The sequence below is a fragment of the Passer montanus genome, unplaced genomic scaffold, assembly GCF_014805655.1.
Source record: "Passer montanus isolate IOZ18808 unplaced genomic scaffold, ASM1480565v1 scaffold132, whole genome shotgun sequence".
NCBI classification, from domain to species: Eukaryota; Metazoa; Chordata; class Aves; order Passeriformes; family Passeridae; genus Passer; species Passer montanus.
Genome location: NW_024360055.1, coordinates 752,619 through 778,713, shown reverse-complemented (window position 1 = coordinate 778,713; position 26,095 = coordinate 752,619). Strand labels below are relative to the sequence as shown.

General features: G+C 47.4%; 1 protein-coding gene across 3 annotated transcripts; it reads left to right on the top strand.

Annotated features, from left to right (window-relative positions):
• Positions 1–767: 767 nt before the first annotated feature.
• TSPAN2 (tetraspanin 2) lies at positions 768–25,010 on the top strand. 3 transcript variants are annotated; one of them, XR_005626543.1, is made up of 9 exons: positions 770–928; positions 2,858–2,960; positions 15,922–16,019; positions 16,447–16,521; positions 17,028–17,129; positions 18,334–18,408; positions 19,140–19,223; positions 20,733–23,141; positions 23,497–25,010. XR_005626543.1 is itself a non-coding variant. In XM_039699377.1 (8 exons), the coding sequence occupies exons 1-8, from the start codon at positions 860–862 to the stop codon at positions 19,391–19,393; spliced, it is 657 nt and encodes a 218-aa protein (XP_039555311.1). In that variant the 5' UTR covers positions 768–859; the 3' UTR covers positions 19,394–20,716. The 3 variants fall into 3 exon arrangements, 2 of the variants coding, with proteins under 2 accessions (XP_039555311.1, XP_039555310.1); XM_039699377.1 differs by lacking the exons at positions 20,733–23,141; positions 23,497–25,010 and adding an exon at positions 19,343–20,716 and having other exon boundaries at positions 768–928; XM_039699376.1 differs by lacking the exon at positions 23,497–25,010 and having other exon boundaries at positions 20,733–23,173.
• The last annotated feature ends 1,085 nt before the right edge of the window (positions 25,011–26,095 follow it).

Sequence of the window (26,095 nt, the reverse complement as noted above, 5' to 3'; positions counted from 1 at the left end):
AACTGTTTGGGATTATTTTTCCAAAATAGGGCCAGGCTTTAACGCAACTGAAAATGCAGAGCAAATTGAGTGAAAAAGGAAACCACCTCCAACATCCTTTGGTATTATTGCGTCATTAGAGGAGTGTAATTTGAAATAACAACACCAAACATCTTTCCCCACACATTTTTGCATGGTTTCCATACACATCTCAGGGAAAATTTATTCAAAACCTGAAAATAATCTGAATAGGTAGAACTCTACAGCTGTGACTAGAGCACAAACTAAAATAAATAGGAAATAAGTGGTTTATTCGTTAAATAAGGAGAAGAAATGTTTAAGGTAGAAACCCCTCTTTTCCGGAGACACAACCTTACCTCACGCCCCCCTGTCAAAGCCCCACAGGCAACTTTGGACTCAGAGTTCCTGGAGACCTCGGAGGAGCAGCTGGGAAAAAAATCATAAGATGAGAAAGCTTTAAGATTTTGACAGCAGAGTCAGCATTTTGGGTCCAATTAGAGAACAAATAAATGATTGGAAAATGAACTTGAGGGGCTCTTAGCTACGGCTACGAACCAAGACAAGTTTAACGACATCACATTCTTGATCCTGCCTGTACTTTTGTGGGCAGCATCTGGAAGATCTGAGCGCCTTTCAGAGGCACCCGGGACGCGCAGCGGGATTTCTCCGAGCGCTCGGGGCCAGCGGGGTGCCCGGCCCCGCCTGTGCCCCGCCCGGGAACCCCCGGGCCCGGCGCCGGGCACAAAGTCCGCCCCGGGGCGGGCCCAGGTCGGCGGATCCGCCCGGCCCCGCACCTGCCCCCGGGGCCGCCCGCCGGAGTCGGGCCGAGCGCCGCGGAGCTGCTGCCGGAGCGCCCGCCATGGGCGTGGGCTATGGGGGGATGCGCTGCGTCAAGATCCTGCTCTTCATCTTCAACCTGACCTTCTGGGTGAGCGCCGGGCGGCGCGGGGCCGGGCGGGGCCGGGCACCTGCCGCGGGTGCCGGGAGGGTGGCACGGGCGCGGCTCCCTGCGGGAATGCTGCGGGATCGGCTGCCCGAGCTGGGGCTGCGGGAGCGCCCGGGCAGCGCTCCCGGCTTCTCGCTCCGTCTGCCTGGGAAAGCACCGGCTCGGTGTGAGATGACATTGCTGAGCAGAGACAGCATCTGTCTAAACTGATCGTTTAAAGTAGCGATCATTTCCCCGGCAACCACGCGGCTGCAGGAGGAGGCTGGCAGAGGTTCCCCCAGTACAGTGCAGTTAGCAGAACATTTCACAGCATCACGGTGCTTTTGACTAATGTCATTTCTAATAGGGAGCCAACAGCTGCTACAAGATCATCCTAAGACAAAGTCCTCGCATCACCCCAAGAGATTCAGGGAATGCTGTGTTCATTCTCCTCAATTGCACCTTTTCAATAGTCCCACAGTTCCACGCTGTTGAATTCACGCTTTCTCTTCTCTCACTTTCCCTCATGCACTGTTCTCCCTTCAGCTTTCCAGAAAACAATCAGCAATGTCATCTTCTTAAATGTCTTTTTCTTTCCTTCTGATTCACTGGGGTCTTTTTAAAAGAAGCCACAAAGTCATCCTGTTCAGCCTCTCTGGACCAAGCAGTTTTGGGCTTTTGTCTCCTTTATTCTTGAAGCACAGTTAAACCAAAGGCTGTTCCCTCGTGGTGACAGCACTGCGTGCTCCGGGGACACAGTGCTGCTGTGCTCGAGCTGGAGGGGCAGTGTGATGCTGCCCAGCTGCAGCTGCAAGGCAGCAGAAGGACAAAGCTTTGTGTTATTTGTTTCTCGAAAGTGACAAGTACTGTGTTTTGTTATCTGCCTTTTCGCTGAGATGGAAGGAACCATCTCCTCAGCTGGCTGGGACATTCGTCCAGAACTGCCAGGGGCACTCCACAGCCTGGAGAGGCCCTGGCAGATCAAGGCTGCCAGCGGGGAGGTCCCCATGCTGTGACAGGGTGGCAGGGGACCCTCACCCTCTGCTAGGACACATCTGTGAGGAAAGCCATGGTCCTGAGCTCTCCAGCTGTACAATTGCCTGCTCTCTTGGCTTGTGGAGCTGTGCCAATGGATCAAGTGCCAGGGAATGCAGGACAGGTTAGGGGAGCACTGTGCCAGGCTGGCACCCACAGCAGGTGTTTGTGAGGGAAGCAGCAGGTGTTTGTGAGCCTTGTCCAGGTTGTGCAGGTGCCACAGGCTGAGGCTCTGGGCCTGGACAGCAGCAGGACACTGTGCCAGTTCCTGGGGGATGCTGGAGCTGCCTGCAGGACACACAGCTCTGCTCCTGGGGGATGCTGGAGCTGCCTGCAGGACACACAGCTCTGCTCTTGAGGGATGCTGGAGTTCTCTGCCAGGTCACATAGCATGATCTGTCTGGCACGTGGTGAAGCTGAGACCTCTGTAGATCTTTCCCCTCAAACAACATGCTGTGACACTCCTTTGTGACCTGGTCTTGTTCACATTAAAGGGAATTTTCCCTTGCACTTGACAGCATCTATCACTGGTTTGTAATTTCTGTGATCCAAGATATCCACCCAGTAACAATCCTTGTACCTCCTAGTTTTGGTGGGGGTCCCCTGCCCCTCTCCATTTCTCATGAGAATTCAGGCCCAGTTTTGATGGTTAAATGACTGACAAGGTTTGAGAGTCTCTAGTAAGTTCAGAAGCACCACTACACTGAAGACTGAAAGAAACAAGTACATTGCACTGTAATAGGAATTGTTATCAGACCCTGGCAAGTGCTGCATAAATTTTCTGACAGTGCAATTCTGAGCTGTGGGATTTCAAGAAAGCACAAGGTGCCAAGACACCGCTGTGATTCTTTCCAGCTGTTTGTCACTGTAGCCCTGACTGCTGTGTTTGTGTTGCAGCTGGCAGGACTGGCTGTCATTGCCTTCGGGCTGTGGCTGCGCTTTGGTGGGCCCATGGCAGAGTTTGCTACAGACAAAAAGTCCCCGGAACTTTTCTTCATGGGTAAGTGACAGTGCTGGGAGGGCAGCAGCCTCCAGCCTGGGTTGCATCCTGGGCCAGGTGACACACCTTGGTCAACAATTTCTGGGCTGACCTACACCAAACTGGACATTCTGGTGCTGTGTGTGTGATGGCTTTTGACCTTTCTCTGCTTGACAGCCACTTTCTTAGACCTAACTAATCTCTTCTCCTGGATTTGATCCAGTCCCCACATATCCTAAGTGAATTGTGCTAATACTCTCAGAATAGAAGGTGAGACAGGTCAGAGACTTGTGGGGCTCACCAATATATCCCTCCAGAGTTTTCTGTGCAGCTGCCAGCCAGCAAAACAAGTGTGCTTTCAGAATGTTCCCAGAACCAGGACAGCAGCAAAATTCTGCTCAGCAGTTCTCCCTGTGGAGGCCTCAGTGGGACCAAAGTGCCAAAGCAAATCCTTCCACAGCTGCAAAGTGACACTACCTGGTGTTCAGTCACCTCAGGAGCTGTTTGTCCAACCTGGGCAGGAATCAGCTAGTTCCTGTGCCTGCAGAACTGGGATTAGTCACATCTAATTTTAGCATTTAAGATAACTTTTTTCTCCCTGGGATTTCCAGGTGTGTTTTTGGGACCTGTGCTTCATATTTATAGATACCCTTAAATAGCTGCTGCCTGGGTCTGCCAGCAACTGCAGCTCTCTGTCCCTGGCAACTGTAACATACCTTTACAGCAGAAAAGTAGGATTTTTTTCTGTTTAATACATCACCCCTAGAGATGGACCCAATAAAAAACCCATTGGTGCAAACATTTTTGCCATCTACAAATGCTAAGTGTGAGTGAATACCCAGTCCTGCCCTGGCCATCAAGCCACTCTGACAGGGTGGAAGGACTGGGAGCTGACCAGAGGTGTCCTCCAGCAGGTACCTGTCACTCCAAGATTGTGCAGTTACCTTAAATACCCCGATGCTCTCAGTGGAGGCTTTGACTCAGATCCACCACAGCCCCAGGCCCAGGTTTCTTTAACACTTGCAGCCAGGCTAGAGGCACAGAACTGGCTGTGCAGCAGTGGGAATAGATGGTGAGAATGTTATGTCCCTGTGTTTCCCTGGGATTTTGTAAGGCTGAATAAAGGAGTAAAACCATTCAGATGAAAATGTTGTTTGGGACCTGAGGGTCATTGTAAAACACGTTGCAACACCTCCACTGACACAGAGAGCCAGGAAGTATGATTTACTTTTTCTCTTACATCTGAGCTGCTGTGACAGCAGCATATTAGATCACCAACTTCATTTCCAGCTCCACTTTATACCTGCTGAATTCCCCGTGCTGTAGGTTGGAATGCTTCCCTTCCTGATCCTCTTATGTTTGTCCCAGGAGAGCAAACAAGACAAAAGGATGTTCTGGCCTTCAAAATCAAGTGGTGCTGGAAGGCAGAATGTGCTACATCCTGTGCTGTGACTAAGCACCAGTGCAGCCTGGAACACACGGTGTAAACAAGATACTCTTTGGTGCATGTGTATTTAAATCTCAAAAGATGTAGTCTGCTTCTGCCCTGAACAGAAATTACAAAAGCTGTTCAAAGTTGTTAATTTTGGGAAGTCCTGAGGAATGTTCTTGTAAAAGTTTCATCAGACACCATGACATTCAGCTTTTGGGCTGCCACACGTATTTATAGAGCTGCCTGTTGAAATATGTAACTGTGAGAGGAAGTGCTGAGGAACAGGGCACAGAGATTTCAGAATTCTTTTAAGCTTGCACTTTGAACTGAATTCTAAAGCAAAGTTTTGCCCTTTTTTTGTAATAGACACTGAACAGAGCATTCCTGTGAAAGAAAACCAAAGAGTTTTCTGCTGCCCTCCCTCCCTCATTACAAACCCTGCTAAATGCTGTGACTCCTGAGCATCTGATGGCACAGCTGAGGCTGTGCTGAGGCTGTCAGCAGTGTGGGACCAAGGCTGTGGTAAAAGGACAGAGAGAAGTTCAGTTACAGTGGGTTTGCAGCAGACAAAGCTGCATTTGAAGGTCATGCTGAAGAGCTTTCCCTCTCGAGATTTCAGCTCAGAGTCCCCCTTGGCAGTTGTGTATTGGGCCTTTCTCACAGTCTCTGGGACTGTTGTTTATTTGGCTCTGTGTGTTTGCTCTCTAACATGTTTTCTGGGTGGCAGCCAGGGTTTTGCATAGGAATTCTTAATATGGAACACTGTGCAGCACAGCAGGAGCAGCTGCCCTGAGGGCTGAGAGAGACAGCAGATCAGCAGTATAACTTAAAATATCAGCATATAGCTATACATCCAAAAATAATTTCTTTATCTCAGTTCCACTGATGGCTTTTGTGGCTCCTTGTGATAACCCAAGGCCCTGGGATCACATCAACTTTGTGTCAGCGCTTGGAACAACAGTGCAGGTGCATTTGGAGTTTGCTTTGTAGGCTGAAATGAATCACCATCTTCTGAAAAACAGTTAATTTTCTTTCTTCTAAAGGGCAGCACATTCTGCTCTTTCTATACCTGGACTGAGCTGCCAGCCGAATCTAACCAGCTTCTTTCTTCTGCTTCCTTGTGATTGTTTTTTTCCTGGATCTGAAATGTTGGGTTAGTGTAAAATAATTGATAATTCTATCCTTGCATTTTCCATTAGGCCAGAGTGAGTCTCCTTAAATAGCCCTGTTCTTTACCAGCAGCCCAGCTGTCTTTTCTGCCCCTGGAATAGTTCGGGCCATGACTTGGCAACCAGGCCTGTTCATCTTTTCCAGCCACTGAGATGTTTTTGTTGGTTGGAGAACAGCTTACAGGCAGCAGTGCTGTGGGCAAGCACATATGTGTTCCTAGCTTTCTGTTGCTTGTGGTTTTGTGTTTGGTGATCCATATTCCCCACTGCAGTTTGCAGTGAAAAACCTACAACAGAAAAGGTTGGAATTGGAACACTTTGACCCACGCAGCCTCCAACCATTTTACCAGACACATCTTACACTGGAGGCTCCTAAAATTGCACATCCTCTCCCGGCAGCTCCCCAGCTTTTTGGAGTTCCCTCTACAGTGGGATATATTTTTATGTTACTTCATCTCACAGTACAGTTTTGGGCCTGTGCTTCAAGTGATGAAGCAAAACTGTGGCTCCCCTGTTCAGCTGCAGTTCAGCTCTGGTAGAGTTCATAGATCCCTCTCTTAGCTGCACATGAGAGAGAAAAATGAAAGAAAAAAGGACAATTGCATCAAAGGACAATAGCTGGCAAATACCTTTTTATCTTTTTGTCTGTGACACTGCACTGATCAAATGGAGAAAAGATCTGTGGAATTGAGGGAATTCCCTTGGATTGCTCATCCTTATGGAGACTCCTGTACAAAAACTGGGAAATTTTTTACTGGGCAGGAAGGTCTGCAAGAGTCAGAAGGAAGTAAGATGCTTGTGAGAACCCAGGGTGTCAGCATTCCTGTCTCACAATTAATTGGTGCTTTCTAATTCCTTGTGATACTGCTGGTCTTAATTTTAAGAATAACTGAAGCACAGCAGTACAGACCAAGTGCTGCTGAGTGCAAGTAGAGCACTTGCAAAGCAAAAACTGACATGGGGACTTCTTAAGGCTCAGTTCCACTCCCCATTCTTCCATCTCTGCTTTTGGTGGACAAAGGGCAACAAGTAGGACAAACTCTGTATTCCTCAGAAATGAAGTGCAGAGGGTCCCATCCCTGCCAGCACCAATAAAAGTGAAGTGTGTGTACACAACAAACCCCCTCAGGAATGGTAACAAAACCTGATGAATGCAAACAAATCAGTCTGGGTGGCTCCTTCTCAGCCCTGAAATGTGGCTTCTCTTGCACAGCCAGAGCTCTCAACCCTCCTATGCTTAATTCTGTTCTCTTTGTTTCAGTCCCATGATCCAGTCTGTGGTCCAGGCATCCATCAGGGCCAAAACAGCTGTGGACAAAAATTTTAGGGTGATAGTGGCTTTTTCTTGGGGTCAGTGAGAGCAGGAGTGATGCTGCTGGCTTTGAAAGGTACGTGGATGGAGCGTGCCTTAGGATATGAAGTCATGTCTGGAGCTGAAGGATATTAGTAGCTTTTCTCCATAGCAGTGGATGCCCATACAAACAGGAGCTGGCTGGAGTTCCATCCATGTGAGCTGCAGTTCTCTGCTCCTGTGCCTCTCTTTATTCAAGTTCTATTCATGTCTTTTGGAGTCAAGCACTATACCCTTAGTCAACAGGATTTTCTCTGCTAAATCCACCACCTCTCAAACTCCACCAGCCTTTAAAATGAGAGCTGTTGGCAAAGCAGCCCCTGTGTAGAGCAACCACAAGAAGACCATTAAATGATCCTGCCATCATGTGTTGGATAGGCTTTCAGTCTGTACTTAAGCAATGAAATTGCCTTTCTTCCTATCATCTGTGTGCAGCTCTCTTTTTCTGTCTCTCAGGAAGAGTGGTTTAGAAAAGGATGATAAGTGGCCATGAGTGGAAAACGGAAGCTGCTGTACTGGAAATTCACTTTAAAAATATGACACCACCCCTACCACCCCCTGAGAAAACCTTACCAAAAATGAAAGTTGTTCCAAAGTCTTCGGTCTCTGTTGTGCATCACAAAACCTTGCAGCAGTTCCTAAGAGTTAGCATTCCCCCTGACAGAATAAAGGCAAAAATAAAGGTAATTCTGACCAAATGAGCTAATTTAGCCTAATGTGACAATCTCTCCATCTGCCTCGGGGTGATTGCTGTATATTTGCAAGATGCTGAGGTTCAGGAAGTTTTTTTTTCTTTAATCGCTTAAGCACGATAATGCACTTTATGCTTTTTGCCCGTTAAATTGTCCTCCTGGGTGGCTTCTCCCACCCTCCTCTCCCTGCTGTAGCTGTGTAAAAGTCAGCCAGTCCCACCCCACAGCCGAGCCCACAGTTACCCCATTTCCTTCTGCTCCCTCCCTGCTGTGATGCTGAGCCCTGCCAGCACCGAGTGCCCGGGGTGCCCTGAGCCCCCTCGGGGACCCCCGGGGTGCCCTGAGCCCCCTCGGGGACACCCAGGCTCCAGGAGTCCCTGTTCGGGCCAGGCTGCCCAGGCCCAGCCCAGAGCTCACACAGCAGCACCGGGAGCTCTGCAAGGAGCCACCTGCAGGGGGTGACCGGGGCTAAACCTGCACTGGTCCTGCGGGAAGGAAAAGGGCACCAAGGTGCTTCCCATCCCTGGGTGCCCCCAGGACGTGGCTGGTTACATAAGTGTATAACCTCAGAGGGTGCTGAGGCCCTGGCACAGGTGCCCAGAGCAGCTGGGGCTGCCCCTGGATCCTTGGAAGTGCCCAAGGCCAGGCTGGTCAGGGTTTGGAGCAGCCTGGGACAGTGGAAGGTGTCCCATGGCAGGGGGCTGGAACTACAGCATCTTTAAGGACCCTTCCAACCCAGAGCATTCCATGATTCCATGATTCCTCTCACTGGAGCAGCACCCCACACTCCAGGGTTGCTCAGGCTCCTTTTTCACACAGAGTCTCTTTAAGAGAGCTCTACATGCTCTGAAGCAGTTCCTACATAACAAGCAAACCAGTATAACCCATCATAACTCCTGTAAGGGAAACGTTCTGACCTGTGTTTTGCTCTGACAGAGCTGTAAATACATTTGGACAGTCCACTTTGAAGCCATTAAGAGGAAAGTGTTTTGTCTACTGGAAATAAAAACAAACCAGCAACCAAAAAGCCCTCAGCCTCCTTTTTGGGGCTTGTCAGTTCAAAAACATCTTCAGGAGGGTTTGGATTCAGCTGGCTCATGCACACACAGGATTAGCCAGAGTGTCCTAATCTAGAGAGGATTGCAGAGAATCACGAGAGGATTTCAGAATACCAAATGACTGAGTATTACAAAGGCAGAAGAAATACAGTGTCAACAAAGTGATGCAAGTGGTAACAGATAATGTAAGCAGTACAAACACTGACAGAGTTTAAATTAGTTTAAATTAGCTACAACCACACATGAACATGATCTTAAACTCACAATCAGTTGCTGTTGACAACAAAGTGCTTTGCTTACTGCAGCCAAACAGGCATCTAAATGTCAGGAAATATGAAGAAAGGAAATGGGAATCCAGCTGAAGAATCTTAATGTCATTGTGTCCAATTGCAGTGCACTCCTGAACGCTCTGTGATTCCAGTCAAAAAGGATGCAGTGAAACTAGAAAAAGGACCAAGACATTTGTGCTTCTGGCCACAGTGTCACTGTGACCAGCTCCCTTGTGAGGAAGTTTTCCCACACTATTCACATCATTAAATGGTAGAATCCATTTCTGTGAGTGCAGCCAGGCTAGGACAGCCCCAGCTGGCACAGGTGTGCTGGTGACACTGAGTTCAGAGCAGTGGGGGTGGCAGGCACTGACAGAGCCTTTGGGAACAGCTTTGGGAACACACTGCCTCCTGTGAATCTGGGCCATAATTATTTAGGGTTCTGGGATGCATGTGAGCAAGGTGTGTAACAAGGGCTGGTGTTCTATGGGAAAGAGAGGAACTGGACTGGGATGTTACATTACAGTGAGGCTGATTTTAAATTGAAATTCAGGATTTGTGCATCAGAGTAGCCTCCAAACTGGCTGGTGCCTGTAATGCTTTTGTGCTTCCAGGAAGATTAACCACGAAATCTCTGCTGAATTCACACCAGACACTTAATCAGATATATCCATTATGCTCAAATTAAGGGTATGTTCCACTTCTCCAGAAATTCATGTCACTTTAGAGGCCTCTGCAGCTTTTCTCTAGTTCTGTGAATGTATTTTATAAATAAATATACAATGGAAATTTCTAGTAACAAGCCTGTTTCAGGAGCTGAGTTTGGTGCCACACACACAACCGTCCCTGTCTGGACTTTTTTTTTCCAACTCCTACGTGTGTTTCTCATATTTTCCAGGAGTGTGTCTGTGCTAGAAGTTCCTTGGTGCTCTCCTAAGGGCTGGAGAGCCTCAGTCCTTCCGTGGAGGAGGACATCTGCCCCTGGGGCTGCAAGGAACACACAGCCCCAGGAAAATCCCTTCAAGCCCTGTTTGGGTCCTGGGCTCTGCTGTTGCTGCTGCTGGGTCCCTCACCCCCAGAACAGAGCTGCTTGTTCTCTCCGTGGAGTAGGAACAGTTGGGGATTTGTTCAGTGTTATTTACTCAGCCCAAAAGAGAGGGAAAAAAAAGGAGAATTATTTCAAATGGAAAGTGCCCATAGCAGCCAGGTAAACAAGAAACCCATGTGAAATAAAGCCAGACAGAGACAGGGTGTGTTTGTCTGCTCCTGCTCTTGGCAGGGATTTGTGCCTCAAACCTTCAGTGAGACTTAGGGAAAAACAAACAAACAAACAAACAATCAAAAGCAGCTGTGGGAATGGGGTCTCTTCCAGAGTCTGAAATTACATCTCTTCCAGCCCAGGCTAATCCTTCCCTCACTCTTGGTATATATAAAAATACATTGCAGCCAGTAGCTATACAATTCCATCCTTGGAATTCTGTATCCTTGCTAATCACAGAGGCTTTGTACACTCAGAAACAACACACAGAATCCCTTGATCCTTTTCAAGGTGCTTTTTGAGACTTGCAGATCTCCTGTCTCCAAGTGCAGCCCAGGAAGGGATGTGTCCTTGTCTCCAGAGGGGACAGTATCTCAGGGAGGAGCTGTGTGCCACGAGCACTGAGGCCGATCCAGAGATCTGCTGACTTGTGGATCTGCCATTCTTCACTACTGGGTGCCACAGGATGCTCTGAGACTGCCAGATAACATTTTAATTCCCCTTGTAATTGCAAAGCAGAGTCTGCTAGAAAATGGGAATCCCTCCTGTTGGAATTTTCACAGGGAATGCCCCCATTTGACAATTTCCTTTCAGGAAAGAATGATTTTCCCCATGGGATGAATAAAAAAAACAAATACACATAAAAGCTGCTGCTTTATGGCTTTCCAGATTTGTCTTTGCAAAATAAAACAATGGCAGAAGAAGGGGGTTCCCCTCTTTCACTCACTACATTACAGCCAGAAGGGAAATCAATTTGTTTTCAGGTGTTCTTTCACTTGACTCACTGCTAAAAGGAGAAGTCTTCATTCCTCTTCACATCTATTAAAAAACTTTTTTTTTTTTTGGGGAGGGGGGTGTCAGCAAAGCAAAACAAACAAACCACACCCCAAAACCTCAATATTTCCTTACAAAAAAAAAAAAAAGATAATAGGTTCTGTTCAAAAACCCCCAGTCCTGTGACACGTTGTTTTTCATCCTCTTGTGGTAATGAAGAAGCCCCTAGTTCCTCCAGAACCCCTCAGTAATCAGTGCACTGGCTGTGTCTGCCTAAATCAACTGATCTTCTGTCAGATTTGCACGTGGATTTTCATCTTTGGAATGTGCCTCTTCATCCCCTTGCATTCAGGAGCTGAGAGTGACCAGTTTGTGGGTCCCAAATGCAGGTGGAGTAAATATTCCAAGAGTGGGCAATCACAGATGGCAGACTCTGTCTCTGGGGCCAGCCTGGCCCTCTCAGTGCCACAGCAGCGTTCCTGCTCTCTGCATTCCCTGCTCTCAGTTTGGGTGCCAGCCCTCCCTCCTCTCCATGAGCACACACAGACCAAAGACCAGAATTGCAGGAAATGAACAGAGGCAACAAGAGGTGAGAGGAAAAAATTCACAAAGGCCACAAACCCCTGCTTCCTTTCCACCTTGTACTTTTTCCCCTCTGCTGCACAAAAAGCTGCAGCTGCAGAGTCTCCTCATCGTTTTCCACTCACCTAAACAAGCTCTCTACCCCGACCTGACTCACGCACTTCTTTTCGCCATGTTGAGCTTTGCGGTGATTTTTTTGTGTCAGTTTGTAGCTCTCAAACCTGTTCCATTCTGTGGCTATAAACTGACTTTTTTTTGTTTCCCTGCTGTGCTGTAGATGCCAAGTCGGAGGCCATGCCAAGGCTTTGTACTTTACAATGGAAGTGCTGATGAATAGAAGCTGATTAAGGCTTTCCATCCTGCTTTTTAGGAAGGGATGGGTTTTAGTGAAGCTGAGGTACTTCTGACACTGGATACTATTGCAAGGAAAGGTGTGATATTAATCACCAAAAGTCTGGATTTGCACTGCTGGCCCTGACAGCTCTCAATGCTTGATGGCTTTAGGTAAGGCTGGGATTCCAAGGGCTGTGTGCCAGACATTGCCACCCTTTGCTTTTTTTTTTCTCTCTAGAGAGTCTCACTTTAAATTTAGGTCTGTTCTTATCAAGAATTTGAGGTGAACATGCCTACATTGCTGTGTACAGCCCTCTAGGAAAAGAAATACCAGATCCTTCTTACTTACTTACACCATCCAGGATATTTCTGCATCTACAGCTTTGATATTCTTACAAACCGGTTTAAACAGAAGAGCAAAGAAAACTAAATCTGTGAATAAAACTGATCGAACACAGAAATGTTCAAAATCTACCCAAAAAACATTATTAAAACCAAATGAACTTAGGTGTTGGTGCCAAAAAATGAATATATTTTATTTAACAGTAAAAGAGGCAAAGAGAAAGAAAGATAAAAGAAAGAAATAGAAAAAGAAAAGGCAGAGGGGCCACGGACAGGGAGAGAGTGGCAGTACCCAAAAAACATTATTAAAACCAAATGAACTTAGGTGTTGGTGCCAAAAAATGAATATATTTTATTTAACAGTAAAAGAGGCAAAGAGAAAGAAAGAGAAAAGAAAGAAATAGAAAAAGAAAAGGTAGGGGGGTTATGGACAGGGAGAGAGTGGCAGGGTTAGGTGGAACTGTATCACCCACCCCAGGGGCCCAAGGATGTCTCGTTGCTCCCCTCCATCTGCTCCTCTGGGTGGTGAGTGTCCTCTGACACTGCAAAGTCTGGAATGCAGTGGATCAGTAAAGGTTTTGGGCAGGTGGGAACGAAAAGGCAGAGGGGCCACGGACAGGGAGAGAGTGGCAGGGGTTAGGTGGAACTGTATCACCCACCCCAGGGGCCCAAGGATGTCTCGTTGCTCCTCTCCCTCTGCTCCTCTGGGTGGTGAAGCAAAGTCTAGAATCCAGTGGATCAATAAAGGTTTCAGGCAGGAACACCCCCGTGCCTCCTGAGGGGGGCTGGGTTTGCCCCTGTCCCTCGCAAGGCTCTTGATCTGTCACATCAAGTGCAAGTCTGGGGACCCCTCGGGGGGCCTGGGACAGGCCATGACTCTGCTGTCCCTGCAGGGATGTGGCTTTTCCCGGGGTGCAGGGCACACAGCTGGGCTCCTGTGCCCTGGGGGATGGTGGTTCACTGCCTCTGACCAGAGGGCTTTTCTCAGCACACACCCAAACCTCTCTTCCTCCCATCCTTTGGTGTGAGACTCTGTGTGAGCCTGGCCACTGCCAGCCCTGGGCTGCAGTGTCCACCAGCAAGGTGCTGAGCTGGATCCCTGGGAGTGCATCCCCAGAGCTGAGCTGAGCTGAGCCACTCTGTCTTGAATGGCCTCAGTCAGGATGTGGTGGTCCTGTTTTGCTACAATAGGCAAAAATCCTTCCTGAAGATGTTTAAGCCATAAATTATAACATTTCCATCTCTGACAGACATCCTTCCTGGAAGTCATCTTCCACTGAGCATCCCTGGGTGTAGGTGCTGGGAAATCTCTCAGTGCAAGCTTAGGAGTAGCTTGGCCCCTTTGATTTTTTTCAAGCTACTCTTTGTGTGTCTCATGGAATATTCAGAATTGGAAGGGATCCACAAGGATCATCGAGGCCAAGTCCTGACCTCAGGACACCCCCAAAATCACAAGTTTCATTCCTGTGTGAAAGATTACATGTGTGTATATATAGTAGAAAAGTAAAAATACCATCATTTTTGTGGAAATTTTAAGTGTGACCATTATTTTCCATCTAGAAATAGCTGGGTATCAGCAAGTGGTAGTCCCAGGCTGAGAAAGGACAAAGTGGGATGACTCTCCTGAGCAGCAGATGGAAGAAGGTGGATTTTAACTCCTGGCTGGCTTGCTGTGGGGCTCAGCTTTGTTTAGTGAGTGGTGTGAGTTCTTCCTGTAACACGCCTTAAAAGGGAAGTTCTCACTGAGGTAGTGGTTTAGCTCTGAGTCATGCGAGTGAAATGCTCAGGCTGTTTCTCTGACAAATGCAAATCCAAATTCCTGAAAGTGGTCTCACCCCAGACTCACAGAGCTTTGTCTTTCCTAGCTGCAAATAACAAAAAGAAATGGGAAGACTCCTTTCCTGTCTCCTTACTCAAATTTATCTTTGCTAAGTGGCCTGGTAAGTACAGGGACAGGAGTAGGGAGTGACACGCTGAATACGGCCAGGAAACATCTTTGTAATTACACTGTTTGTTACCATGGAGATCCCAGGAAATGGCAGTGTTGGTGTTTGGCTGGTGAGCACCAGGTTCTGCACCTGAGCAAGGGCTTTTTGTCTTTTCCAGTTCATCTTCCACCAGGGCTGGCTGACCTTTCTCCCCTGAGCCATAAATATCTTTGTACAGCAGTAAAACCCAGTGCTGTGCATGTGTACAAGTACAGCCTGAAGAATGCTCAGTCCCAGCAAGTCACAGGTGGCTGAGTATTAAAAATCCAGAAAACATGGAATCAGAACTGCCAGCACAGACAGCAAACAGCATCCCCCCAGCACCGTGTATATTACAATTAGTAGGAAAAGCCATATTCCTTGTTTTATTGCTATTTATCAGAATGTATCTCTCTGCAGGAACTGGGGCAGAAGGAGGGAGGGAGGGGAGGACAAGGATCAGAATAACTGGGATAGACACAGAGACGGAAGGGTGATGTGGCAGTGAATGGGCAGCAGGCAGGAGCTGGCCTTCCCCGAGCAGGCTGCACCAGGCAGGCAGAGCAGCTGGATGGAAGCTCTGCACTCAAACATTGACTGGTTTTACATTTTCCTAGCAATTGCAAACTGTCACCTGGAGGATTTTCTAGTCCAGGTTCCACAAGGCCTGCTAACAGCAAATGCCAGCAGCTCTGCTATCCCTGGGTCGGATTTGATAATAATGTTTACACTGGTAACTGAGCACACTCAAGGCCCTCAGTGGAAGCTTGGGTAGTCCTGGCTGGGAGCAAGGCTCACTGTGCCCTCTAGTGCACTCTGCCTGCAGCTCCACTGTCCCTCACCAGAAGGACACGAGGAGAAGGAAGATGAAGCTCTTTTCCCCAGCAGTGGCTCAGCACGGCAGGTTCCTGTGCTTCCTGCACAGGACTAGAATTACACAGCACAGTACCAGAGTCAAGGCACAGCCCCGTGGTTGTGGTCTGGTGGGAGCTGACCCCCACAGGAACCCGAGTGCTGCCTAAGCACAGATCAAAAAATGCACATTCACAAGTGAGGAAAGAAAAACTCTGTACTCTGATTTCCTTTTATCCTAGATAAAGCCCATACAAAAAATAAAAACAAAATCAAAACACCAGTTGAGTAAGTGTTTCTCAGTGTCAGCTTACAGCTGGGGTCCTGGATCTGGATGGGGCTGTGCTGCCATCTCCCATGTTCCTTTCAGCTCCCCCACTGCAGAGCATACAGAACATTTCCAGCCCCAGGTTTCCCAGGAATAAGCTCTGTAGTAAAGCTGGGCTTTTTTTGCCTTACATTGCTTATTGCAGAGGTGTAAGGGGGTTCTGGGTGGTATGAGGCTTGTTCTTTCTGCACTGAGCTGAACCTGGGACAGCAAACTGGGAAGGAGGAAGTCACAGATTCCTATCACAGAATATTCTCAGTTGGAAGGGATGGACCAACAAGGATCATCAGGTCCAACTCCTAAGTGAATGGCCCATCCAGGAATCAAACCTGCAAAGCTGGTGTTTTTAGCACCATGCTCTAACCAACTGAGCTAATCTCAAATTGTCTTACTTCTCCAAGATTTCTGAAGAAAGTATTGCTCTCCTCCTGTGGTCAGAGAACCTTTTCTGTGTGACCAGTTTTGTGAGAGCCAGAGACCTTGTTATACCTGCCAATGGGTGGGGCTGATGAAACAGGTAGCAGGCTTTGGGGAGAGAAACCTTCTGAAATGTTGCCTGGCTCTGATTTCCACAGGACTCTATGTACTGGTGGGAGCAGGGGCCATCATGTCAGCAGTTGGATTTTTCGGGTGCTGTGGAGCAGCGCGGGAGTCCCAGTGCTTAATTGGAACAGTGAGTAAAAGGTTTCCAGTGCCTGGGCTGTGCAGGGAAACCATCCAAAGCATTCAGGGCTTGGTGTCATTAATGGGAATATCTTTACAGTCCTGACCTGAAAGGTCTTATGTCCTTTTCTTGGCTAATCCAGTTTCTCTGGACTCAGCAGCCACCATGCATACATGCAGAGAGGTGCCCTTGCTTGTCCCTTGTGATGTATTACCTGGAATTATTCTCTGATTTTCCTGAAGCTCCCTCTGAGCCACATCTTTGCCATTTCCCCTTGGTTTGAATGTGACAGGGAATCTGCCTTGGCAGCCCTGTGCAGAGCCCCCTCAGGAGCTTTGGTTCAGGGTGGGCTGTTGGGGCCTGGGGAGGATGAGGGGCTGGTGGCAGCCCCCATGAACAAACTACACTTATGAGAGATTCTCTCCTTCCTCTGCAGTTCTTTGCTTGCCTGTTGGTGATATTTGCAGGTGAGGTCACTGCTGGAGTATTTGCCTTCATAGGCAAGAAAGTGGTAAGTAGCAAACAGCTTCTGACGTAATGATGGGGTAGTTATGGATTGCAGTGCCCGATGACCTGGCTCTTCCATAGGAAGACTTTCTAGGAGACTTTTCCTTGCAAGACTCTCTGACATTCTTATCTGGAGCCAATGACAGCTTGTGTTATCACAAGTTTGGAATAGGATGAAGTTTTTGCCTCCTCTGCTCAAGAAAAAGTGGAGGTGTGGCTCAGCCTTGAAGGAACATCAAGGGGAGCTGTAAGGAAAGAGGGCATTGCCTGGGAGAAGGGCAAACAAATTCGGCACTGAACTTCCCCAACTCAGAGTGTTTAACCAAAGCACAGAGCCTATGAACACTCTGAGCCTCTGAATGGCACCAGGCCACAAACCCTCCTGGCTTTTGAGTCACCATACCTGTTTACCAGGCACCACTTTTTGCCCTGGAGGTTGAGGACACAAAGTGAAAGTTTTGGATCAGGGGTAAGACTGATTTGCAACTCATTTAAATGTGATTTCTGCAGGCAATACAGGAAGCCCAGAAAATCTATGAAGATGCTTATGAGGACTACATGAAAAACCCAGTGGGGAAGATGAACAGTACCATCTATCGCTACCACGTGGCTGTGAGTACTCCTCCACCTAAACCCCTCCTCCACTGCTCCACTGTCACACTGCCCATTAGAATCCGGAATTCCTCCCTCTGAGGTATGGCAAAATAGAACTGAATGTACTTAAAATCCCATCAGAGGCTCACAACCCTGAGAGTTCCTTGAAGGCTCTGCAGAAGTCTGGTTTTTGGATCTCGACATTTGAAAGTGCAATTAGCCAGGCTTTGAAATTTCTGATGCTTCTGGTCTTTGTGTGCAGAAGAAATGACTGTTATGGCTCTTCTGGATATTGAAATCCACAGATAAATACTTGCAAATGCAGTGAAATATCTGCATCCCTCTGCATCTGTCAGAGAAAACATGACCTGTGTCCCAGGACCTACAGCGTGGCTGAACCAAGTCAGTGAAAGACCAAAGGCACATGTGTGACACAGTTCAGGCCACCCAAAAAGTGAATGTCTGAATCAGAGTTACAACCTGTGACTTCTTTAATCCTCTTTGTGTCCATCTTGGATCTGCACTGCCTCCCATGGAGAGCAAGCCCAAGCTTTGTTGCTCCTTACAGCAATTCCCACGTTCTTTAGAACAAACATTTCACAACCTCAGACCCTTTTGTCCTTCTCCCATAGCTCTTATTTCTGACCCAAAGAGGAATTCCAAGCATTTTGTGGGAGATAGTCAAACAGGAAAAACAAACCCTCTGAAACTCTGATTTATTACTGTCTCCAAACCCAGCACGATGTTGTGTCAGAAATAAAATTCCAGCATTCTCTGCTGTACTTCTTGTACATTGCCCATAATTCTGTACGTGATATTTGAACTTTCTGCATTCTCCCTTTAACAACTCCTGTTTTCTTGTAAGCCAAGGATCTGCTTTTCCCAAATCCACTTGTTTGCTTTGTTATGAAATACTGTAATAAAAATCCCTTCTGGTCATTGTTGTTAATACAAATGTGACTGTTTGCTGTGGCCTCAGAGAATTGAAAGTAATTTTTGAAAATTTTGTCCCACACAGTTGGAACTCTACCAGAAGCAGCAGTTTAAATATAGAGAATAAGGTTATTATTTGAACTGTACAAATTCTTTTTTTAAAAGTTATTTATTGTCTCACTTTCAATATGAAAGCATGTCCCTAAATCAGGACAAAATAATAACTGACTTTCATTATGAAACAGTCTGTGGTTTCCCCTCTTTGATCCTCCATCTCTCTCTCATTCAGCTCCAGTGCTGTGGTAAAGGTAATGTGGAACAACAAACAGGATTACCCTGTCCAGAGAACATCCAGCTGCCAAAGGCAAGTGTCCTCTGTCCTGCTTGTTCTAATCACCTCTTTGTGTCAGTTCTTTAGTCAAATTGGAGACATTCTGTAAGTAACAGAAAGGAAGTTCTTTTTACCTTGCAAATTCCAGCATAAAATTCCTTATGGAATGGAGCAGAGTGGAGGCAGAATTAAGCTGGAGGTCATATTGCCCTCAGTCATGACACCTGTTTGTGGCATCCCATGGTAGCTGAGACAATATTGCACCATCTGAAAGGAAAAGGGAGAAGGAGGGAACAGAACAGGACCCCAAATTCCCCATGAAAGCTAGATTTTGGCAAGTGTCCACCTTAGTCATGCACGGAGCCTCCTGACTGGAAACTTCCTTGGTGTTAAGAAAGATATTTCTGTACTTTCTGTCTTTTCTGGAATCTGCTTGTGAGTTCAATGTCAAAATGAAGCACCAAACCTCTTGATTTAGCATGGTCTGTTATATAAAGGAGTTTAAATTTAGGGAGAAAACTGAGTGTACGAAAATTACTTGCATGTGTCAGCCTCTCCAGGCAAGAGGTACAGATGCCTCACCAGGAAAGGGAAGATGCTGGGAAAATTATCCAGCAAAACCCAAGGTTTAGATGCAGGAATTAGGATGGTGACTGCACTAATATTTTTGTGTTTATCTGTTGCTCAGTGAGAACAGCTGATAGAATTTATTGAAATATAGATTTCCAGGCATAAAAAAAATATTTTAATTTTGTTTTTAACAGAACTGCCTGGCTGAAATTCAGAATGTAATTGATACTGAGCTGCGCTTAGTTGGAATTGTGGGAATTGCAATTGCTAGCATCACAGTGAGTAAATCTGTGTTCTCCAATCTCCCCTTGAGCCCACTACCCTGTCCCTTTCTCAAAGCTTTGTGGAAGGTATTTTGCAGCAACTGGTGAGATTCCTCAATTCTTCTTGCTTCCAGTGTGTCTTCTCCCTGGGAATTGCCCCCATCAGTGCAAGCAGAGCTGTGTGACTGTGCTTTTCAAGTTCATTTTGTGTCCTTATACAGGATCCCAAATAATGGTAATCTTTTGTTGTAAGAGTAGGAGAGCAGAGGTCACATGAACCAAACTGAAAAGCAAAAGGCTGTAGCAGCATTTACTGTATTCCAAAACAACTGCACCCTGATGCTTTCAGTCCTTTAGTTTACGTTCCTGAGTGTTCATGAGGAACAGAGAATTCCCATTAGAGCTGTGGCCAATAGATGTCACCCTGTCCCAAGGACACAGCAGGACCTGCAGGCTGGGGCTCACCAGGCTTTGGCACAAAGCTTTTCCCAGCACGTCTGGGCCATGAATTCATTCAGACCCGGACACCAGCAGCATGAGGAGCCACAGTATGAGTAAAGAAACACTCCTGTAGCTGCTGGGAAGAGCAGGACCTTCACAGATTTATGTGGACACTGAAAAGCAGCCGAAGGGTTTCTGCAGGTAACAGAAACCATGGTGTGCAAATTAAACAATCCTGGGGTTTGAACGAAACATGAAGGGACTCAAAAATACAGTGGGGGTGGGACAGAGATCAATAACGTCAAGGACACACCAGAACTGGCATGGTGTCCCCTTGGATCCCCACCTCAGAACAGCGAGGGTCCTGAAGTGACCACAACAGCAGCAGAAATGCACCTGCACCTTTTCCTGTGCTTGTTTCTGCCACTTGCTGGGCTGTGACAGCTCAGCTGTGCCCAGCCTTAGGGACATGTGTGGGGAGGGAACATCAACCAGTGCTTGAAGTGCCCATCTCCCACCCTTAGCAGCGCAGCCTCGGGGGGCAGCTGCTTTGCAGAACTGACCTGTGGCAAGAAGCAGAGCCTCTGGCAACAGCCACTGCTCTCTGCTTTTATCATTCCCTCTAGTGACCAAGCTCCCTGACACGAGTGGGGGTTTAGGTTTCATGTGCAGTCTTGCTCTTGAGCACAGAACTATTCAGAGCTCAGCAGCAGCTCCGGGGGCTCTGCAGTCACCCTCTGCTCTGACTCTGATGTGTGTCCTGTTCCATTCTGAAACTCAGAACACTCCAGTGCAATACCAGGATACCACCAAGAGTCACAGTTATTATGTGACTTAAATTGATGTTAGTAACATTAATATTTGGGGCAGTTGTGCTTGGCTGGACATTTAGAAACCTGTATGAAACCAGTGTGAGCTGATAAAATCAGTGAAACCTCCTCCATGTTTATTGTCTGATGTTTTGGGGTTTGTGGATGGAAGCAGTCACCAGTCTGCCATAGGGACCTTCGGATTGTCTGATATGCAAATTGTTTTATAACTGTTTTGTAAGTGGATCCCTAAATGACATCCCTTCTCTTCTAGATCTTTGGCATGATATTCAGCATGGTTCTGTGCTGTACGATCCGTAACATGAGAGAAATGATCTAAAACTGTCACTGCACAACTATGCCCCAGGAGTTCCAGACTAAGCTTACAAGAAGTGCTCTTCTACCCAATTTAATAATTGTAATGCATTTTAATCAGTGTTTTAACATACTGAGAGGAAAATATCCTGTTAGGTGATCAGGTGAATTGTATTAGTTACAGTAAAACTGAAGTGGACAAAAAAGGGGTTTAAAATGTCCTTTTTAATGAAAAAAGAGCAAAGATGCATCTAAGACTAATTTGATTTTTAATGTTTATATATGTGCAATTAAGAGTTTACACATGTATAGACTTGTGTAAGCATATGCATGTGTCTCCTTACAAACACCTCTGGATGTGAGCAGGTCCCTGGAGGTGCAGTACCTGTCCAGGTAGATGCCTGCAGATGGAACACGTTGTGTGTGCACATCCCCCAGGGACACAGTGCTCAGAACCCCTTCACACAGAGCCCCTGTCTGCCAAGAATTAGCAGAGGGACAAATGCCATTGTAAAAAGTAAGACCTATGATCCATTTTGTGACTTTATTTTCCAAAGCCCAAACAGAACAGAACTAATAAAATTGTACTTTATTTAAAAAAAAAAATTAATGCCTTAGGGCCTGCTCCAGCAAACGTGAAGAGTAGACCCACTGACTTCACTGCCATGCAGAGACTGGGTATTTGTTTTTTGTAGGACTGGACCCTTCATGCAAATGCAGAAAGCTCTGGGGGAGAAAACACATCCAAGGAGATCCAGGCTAAGGAAGAGGGGGAAAGAGGTGGGAAGCTGGCAAGACCAGGCAGTCATTTGGGACCAACTGCAGTGCAAAGTGTGCTGAAGCTTCCCAAGCTAGGCTGAGATACACCAAAAAACCCAACTGTGAGTTCAAGGGGCCACTAGAATCCACATTCAGCAGCCTCTTTATCCCAAAAGCCTCACTGTGGCTACAAGCTGGTGCAGGAGTGGAGCCTAGGTGCAGAAAAGCAGCCCCTTTGTCAGATCTCTAGAGAATCTAACTGGCCTGTGGAAGCCAAACCAAGAGCGAAAGCATCAGAAAAAGACACACAGCACTTTAATATCCTCAGTTTCTGCTTCTGTGACTATCACAGCTTCCACGGGGCTCTTACCTCAACCTCTCACCCCTTCCTGGGGGCAGAAGGCAGGAAAGAAAGATGGGACATTTTTACAGAGCCATGAAGTTTTCTTACTGGCACCTTTAGATTGCTTGTCAGGTAGAAAAATTACACTGTGTGCTTGAAATACCTCAGGGCTTGCGTTTACATAGTTTTATTCTATATTTTAATTTTGCTATTTGTCATATTTATTCATAAGAGAATGTTCCTTTTGAACCAGCCTAGAAGGGAGAAAGGTTGTCCCCAGAAAAATGAGTTACATCAAAGGCTCAGGATCTCTTAATTTTTGGCTTACTTGAGATAATTCACCATTTCAGAGAACAACTTTTTGCTAAGTATGCCCCCATAGCAGCAGATCTGGTGATCACCAGTTCAGATTCCTGATGCAGTTGTTCCAGACATGCTGGGGAGAAGTTCAGTTAAACTACACCTTCCAATAGACCATTGTCTAAGAGGCCTTGGAATTTACAAGTCATGGGCTCCTTGTTCCACTGAAACACAGAGGAACAAACTGGGATCTCAGGAAATATGTTATGTGTGGGATATACCACCCTCTATCTATAATTTATTTTTTATCTCGTATTCCCCAAAGCAACTCAAACTCCCATCAGTTTTCTGTCACTTCAGGACTTGGGGTAGTGCTGCTGCTCCAAGTCTCTGTTTAGTTGACACATCTTGCTGTGTCTTACATGGATTTCTCTTTTCCAGTCATCCAACCACGAGCTGTGGCACTGCACTGAGAGCTGGGCACGGCAGGCACTGACTGAGCCATGTCCAGGCTGGGCTTTAGGCTGGCAGGGACACGTGAAATCACACACCAGAAAAGAGTGAGGCTTGTGTCACTCTGTCACAGCTGATTAGCAATGGATTAATTAAAAACAGGGCCTGGGACCTCATTCTGCAAGAACCAGCACAGGAAGCAGGGCCCTGCTCTGCTGCTTGCTCCTAAGACAGGCTCAGCTGGGAGAACAGCAGTGGCAGCAAATCCATGAGGGTGTCAAGCTGAACCTCAGAGATCAGTTTAACACAGCAGCCAGCAAAGCCATCCTGGCTCCCAGGTGTGCCTGAGACTGTCCCCACAATGGCTGTGCTCTGCAGAGATGATGGGGTCGTGCCCAGCTGGGGTGTGCTCTCCCAAGGTAGTACTGGCAGAAAGAAGAAACTCTTGCAAAGTGTCATTTTTGCCAGCTTCCAGGAAAATCAGTAAAAATAGCACCAGAGCCAATGGTTCAGGTTCCAAGACTGTCGTCCTGCAGGGATAGAAACTGCTGCTCTGCTGCTTGCTCCTAAGACAGGCTCAGCTGGGAGAACAGCAGTGGCAGCAAATCCATGAGGGTGTCAAGCTGAACCTCAGAGATCAGTTTAACACAGCAGCCAGCAAAGCCATCCTGGCTCCCAGGTGTGCCTGAGACTGTCCCCACAATGGCTGTGCTCTGCAGAGATGATGGGGTAGTGCCCAGCTGGGGTGTGCTCTCCCAAGGTAGTACTGGCAGAAAGAAGAAACTCTTGCAAAGTGTCATTTTTGCCACTCAGGACAAGCCAGCTTCCAGGAAAATCAGTAAAAATAGCACCAGAGCCAGTGGTTCAGGTTCCAAGACTGTCGTCCTACAGGGACAGAAACTCACTGGAAATAAAGCAATTTCCTTGTGTTACGTTCCCCCTCATAATGACAGTGTTCTATTCATTTTAAACACATCTACACATTCCTCACATTCATAGCACCAGAATGTAATTACAGGAGCAGAGTTTATCTTTTTATTTATTGTTTCTTGAGTAAGTTGGAAGATGCCCACTCCTGCTTGGAGATGCACTGAATGCCAAGGCAGCTTGCAGAACCTGCTGTGCTTCCCCAGCCCTCCACTCCCCCAGAAGTACAAAACCACCCCAGTGCCTTAGGAAAACGGGAAAAAGTGGTAGAAAAAACCTTCTATAAATTCAGACTCGAGCCACCACACTTTCTGCTGAAGTGTTTTGGGTTTATGATTTGGTTTTTTCTTCCTCTAAAGAAAGCATTACTTTTCTGAGCATTCCTGCATAAGCTCTAGGGTTGCAGTTATTTAGGTCTAGGGGATACTTGCACTGCACACCAGGAACAGGACAGTACCTGTTACTGGTTTAGTTCTCCAAGTTATTGCTATAAATTAAGCTGGAAATCAACACATTATTCATATACTAGTGCCTTTAACAGAATCCAGGGATAAAGGTCTTTTGTAGTTTCCTGCTGTTGTGAGGTGCTTAATATAATTACAGTTTTCTCTGCATCTTAGTAACTGAAGGTATTTTTTCAGAATTACTGCCACATAAGGCAGCAAAAATACCCATTTTTCCTGTCCCTTGCACCTGTGTCAGAGGAAAGTGACAAAAGATCAGATCTCTCCAGGTGGTATAACTTTTAAAGCACATCACACACGTTTTCTTATTCTCCTGTCAGTTTGTTCTAAAGCATAAAGATGTTGATGCCCTTATTGTGTCTCTAAACACCCTTATTCACATTTCCCTTGTCTAATTTTTCTAAGTTACTGATCTCAGTGGGAGCTTCCTTTGTCACAGGGAAACCTCAGCCATTTTTGGTACCTCTCAGAAATCACACAGCAGCTGATGGAAGCTCAGCCCTGTGATGTCCCTACAGTGAACAGTAGTATTTCACTTGTCTTGATACTGATAAGTTTTATAACAAAACACGTTTCATGTGTCTTGAAACAGAAATTGAGTTGTTCTTAAGCCCTCAAATGCTGTATTGCACAGCCTTTGCAGGCTATGGATTAACAGCATTGGATGCTGTGCATAGGAAATGTACAGAAATAAAGCTTTTCAATCTTTTTCCTCTCTATTGGTGCTCCAGCCACGAGGTTCTCCAAAACACTAACCAATTCCTGGATAATGTCTCTGGCACAGCATAAATTCTGATTTTGGAGAGAACTGGCATTTCAGTTCATGCCGCCAAGTCTGTGGCAGAATTACCTCTTGCTTTGAAAGAAAACAAACTTAACTCTGTGGCTGAAATTAGCTTTCACTTCCCTATGATGTGTTCCGAAGTGGCGTTTTATCAGCTTTGTGTCTTGAATTTGAAACAACTTCCTAATAAAAATAACCTGGAATAAACGACTCCCGGAGAGAACTCGATCTGCGCGGCCAGAGCCCCCCAGGCCCTGAGGGCACCGCGGGGCTGCCTCCGCCTCACCTGCTGCGTCCAGGACACCGGGTGGGCTCCAGGTGACGGAGCAGCCTTCGGCCAGCGAGGCAGGCAGGGCCCGGACTGGGCACCGGGGTTGGGATTGGGTTTGACATTGGGATTGGGATTGGGATTGGGATTGGGATCGGAATCAGGACCCGCCGGGATCCGAACCCAGCACTGCCGGAATTCCCCTCAGGGACCGGCGTGCCGGTGAGGCCCCGCCTATTGGGATTGGGATTGGGATTGGGATTGGGATTGGGATTGGGATTGGGATTGGGATTGGGATTGGGATTGGGATTGGGATTGGGATTGGGATTGGGATCGGGATCGGGATCAGGACCCGCCGGGATCCGAACCCGGCACTGCCGGAATTCCCCTCAGGCCCCGGCGTGCCGGTGAGGCCCCGCCCACAGTGGGCGGTACTCGCTCCCCATTGGCTGCTCGCTCGGGCGGGGCGGTGCCACAATCCCACAATGGTTTGGGCGGGAACGAGCCCTAAAGCTCTTCCCACTGTCCCAGGCTGCTCCAAACCCCAATGTCCAGCCTGGCCTTGGACACTTCCAGGGATCCCGAGGCAGCCACAGCTGCTCTGGGCACCCTGTGCCAGGGCCTCAGCACCCTCACAGTGAACAATTTCTTCCTAATATCCAGTCTAAACCTACTGTCTGTGTGAAGCCCTTCCCCCTTGTAGTCTCCCTTCTGGTACTGGAAGGCCTCAATAAGGTCACCCCGAAGTGATCCTGTATGTTGGACAATCCTCTAGGTTGGACAATTCCAACTTCCCAGCAGAGCTGCTCCATCCCTCTAATCATCCTGGTAGTCCTCTGGACTGGCTCCTGCTCCTTCCTGTGCTGGGCGCCCAGGGCTGGAGGCGGCTCTGCAGGTGAGGGTCTCACCTGAGCAGGGCACGGGGGCAGGATCCCCGCTCTGAATGCTGCCCACGCCGCCTCACACACCGGGCAGCGGCGGCGGCGCCGGCGGGCGCGGGGCCGGTGCCGGCGGGGCCGCCCCT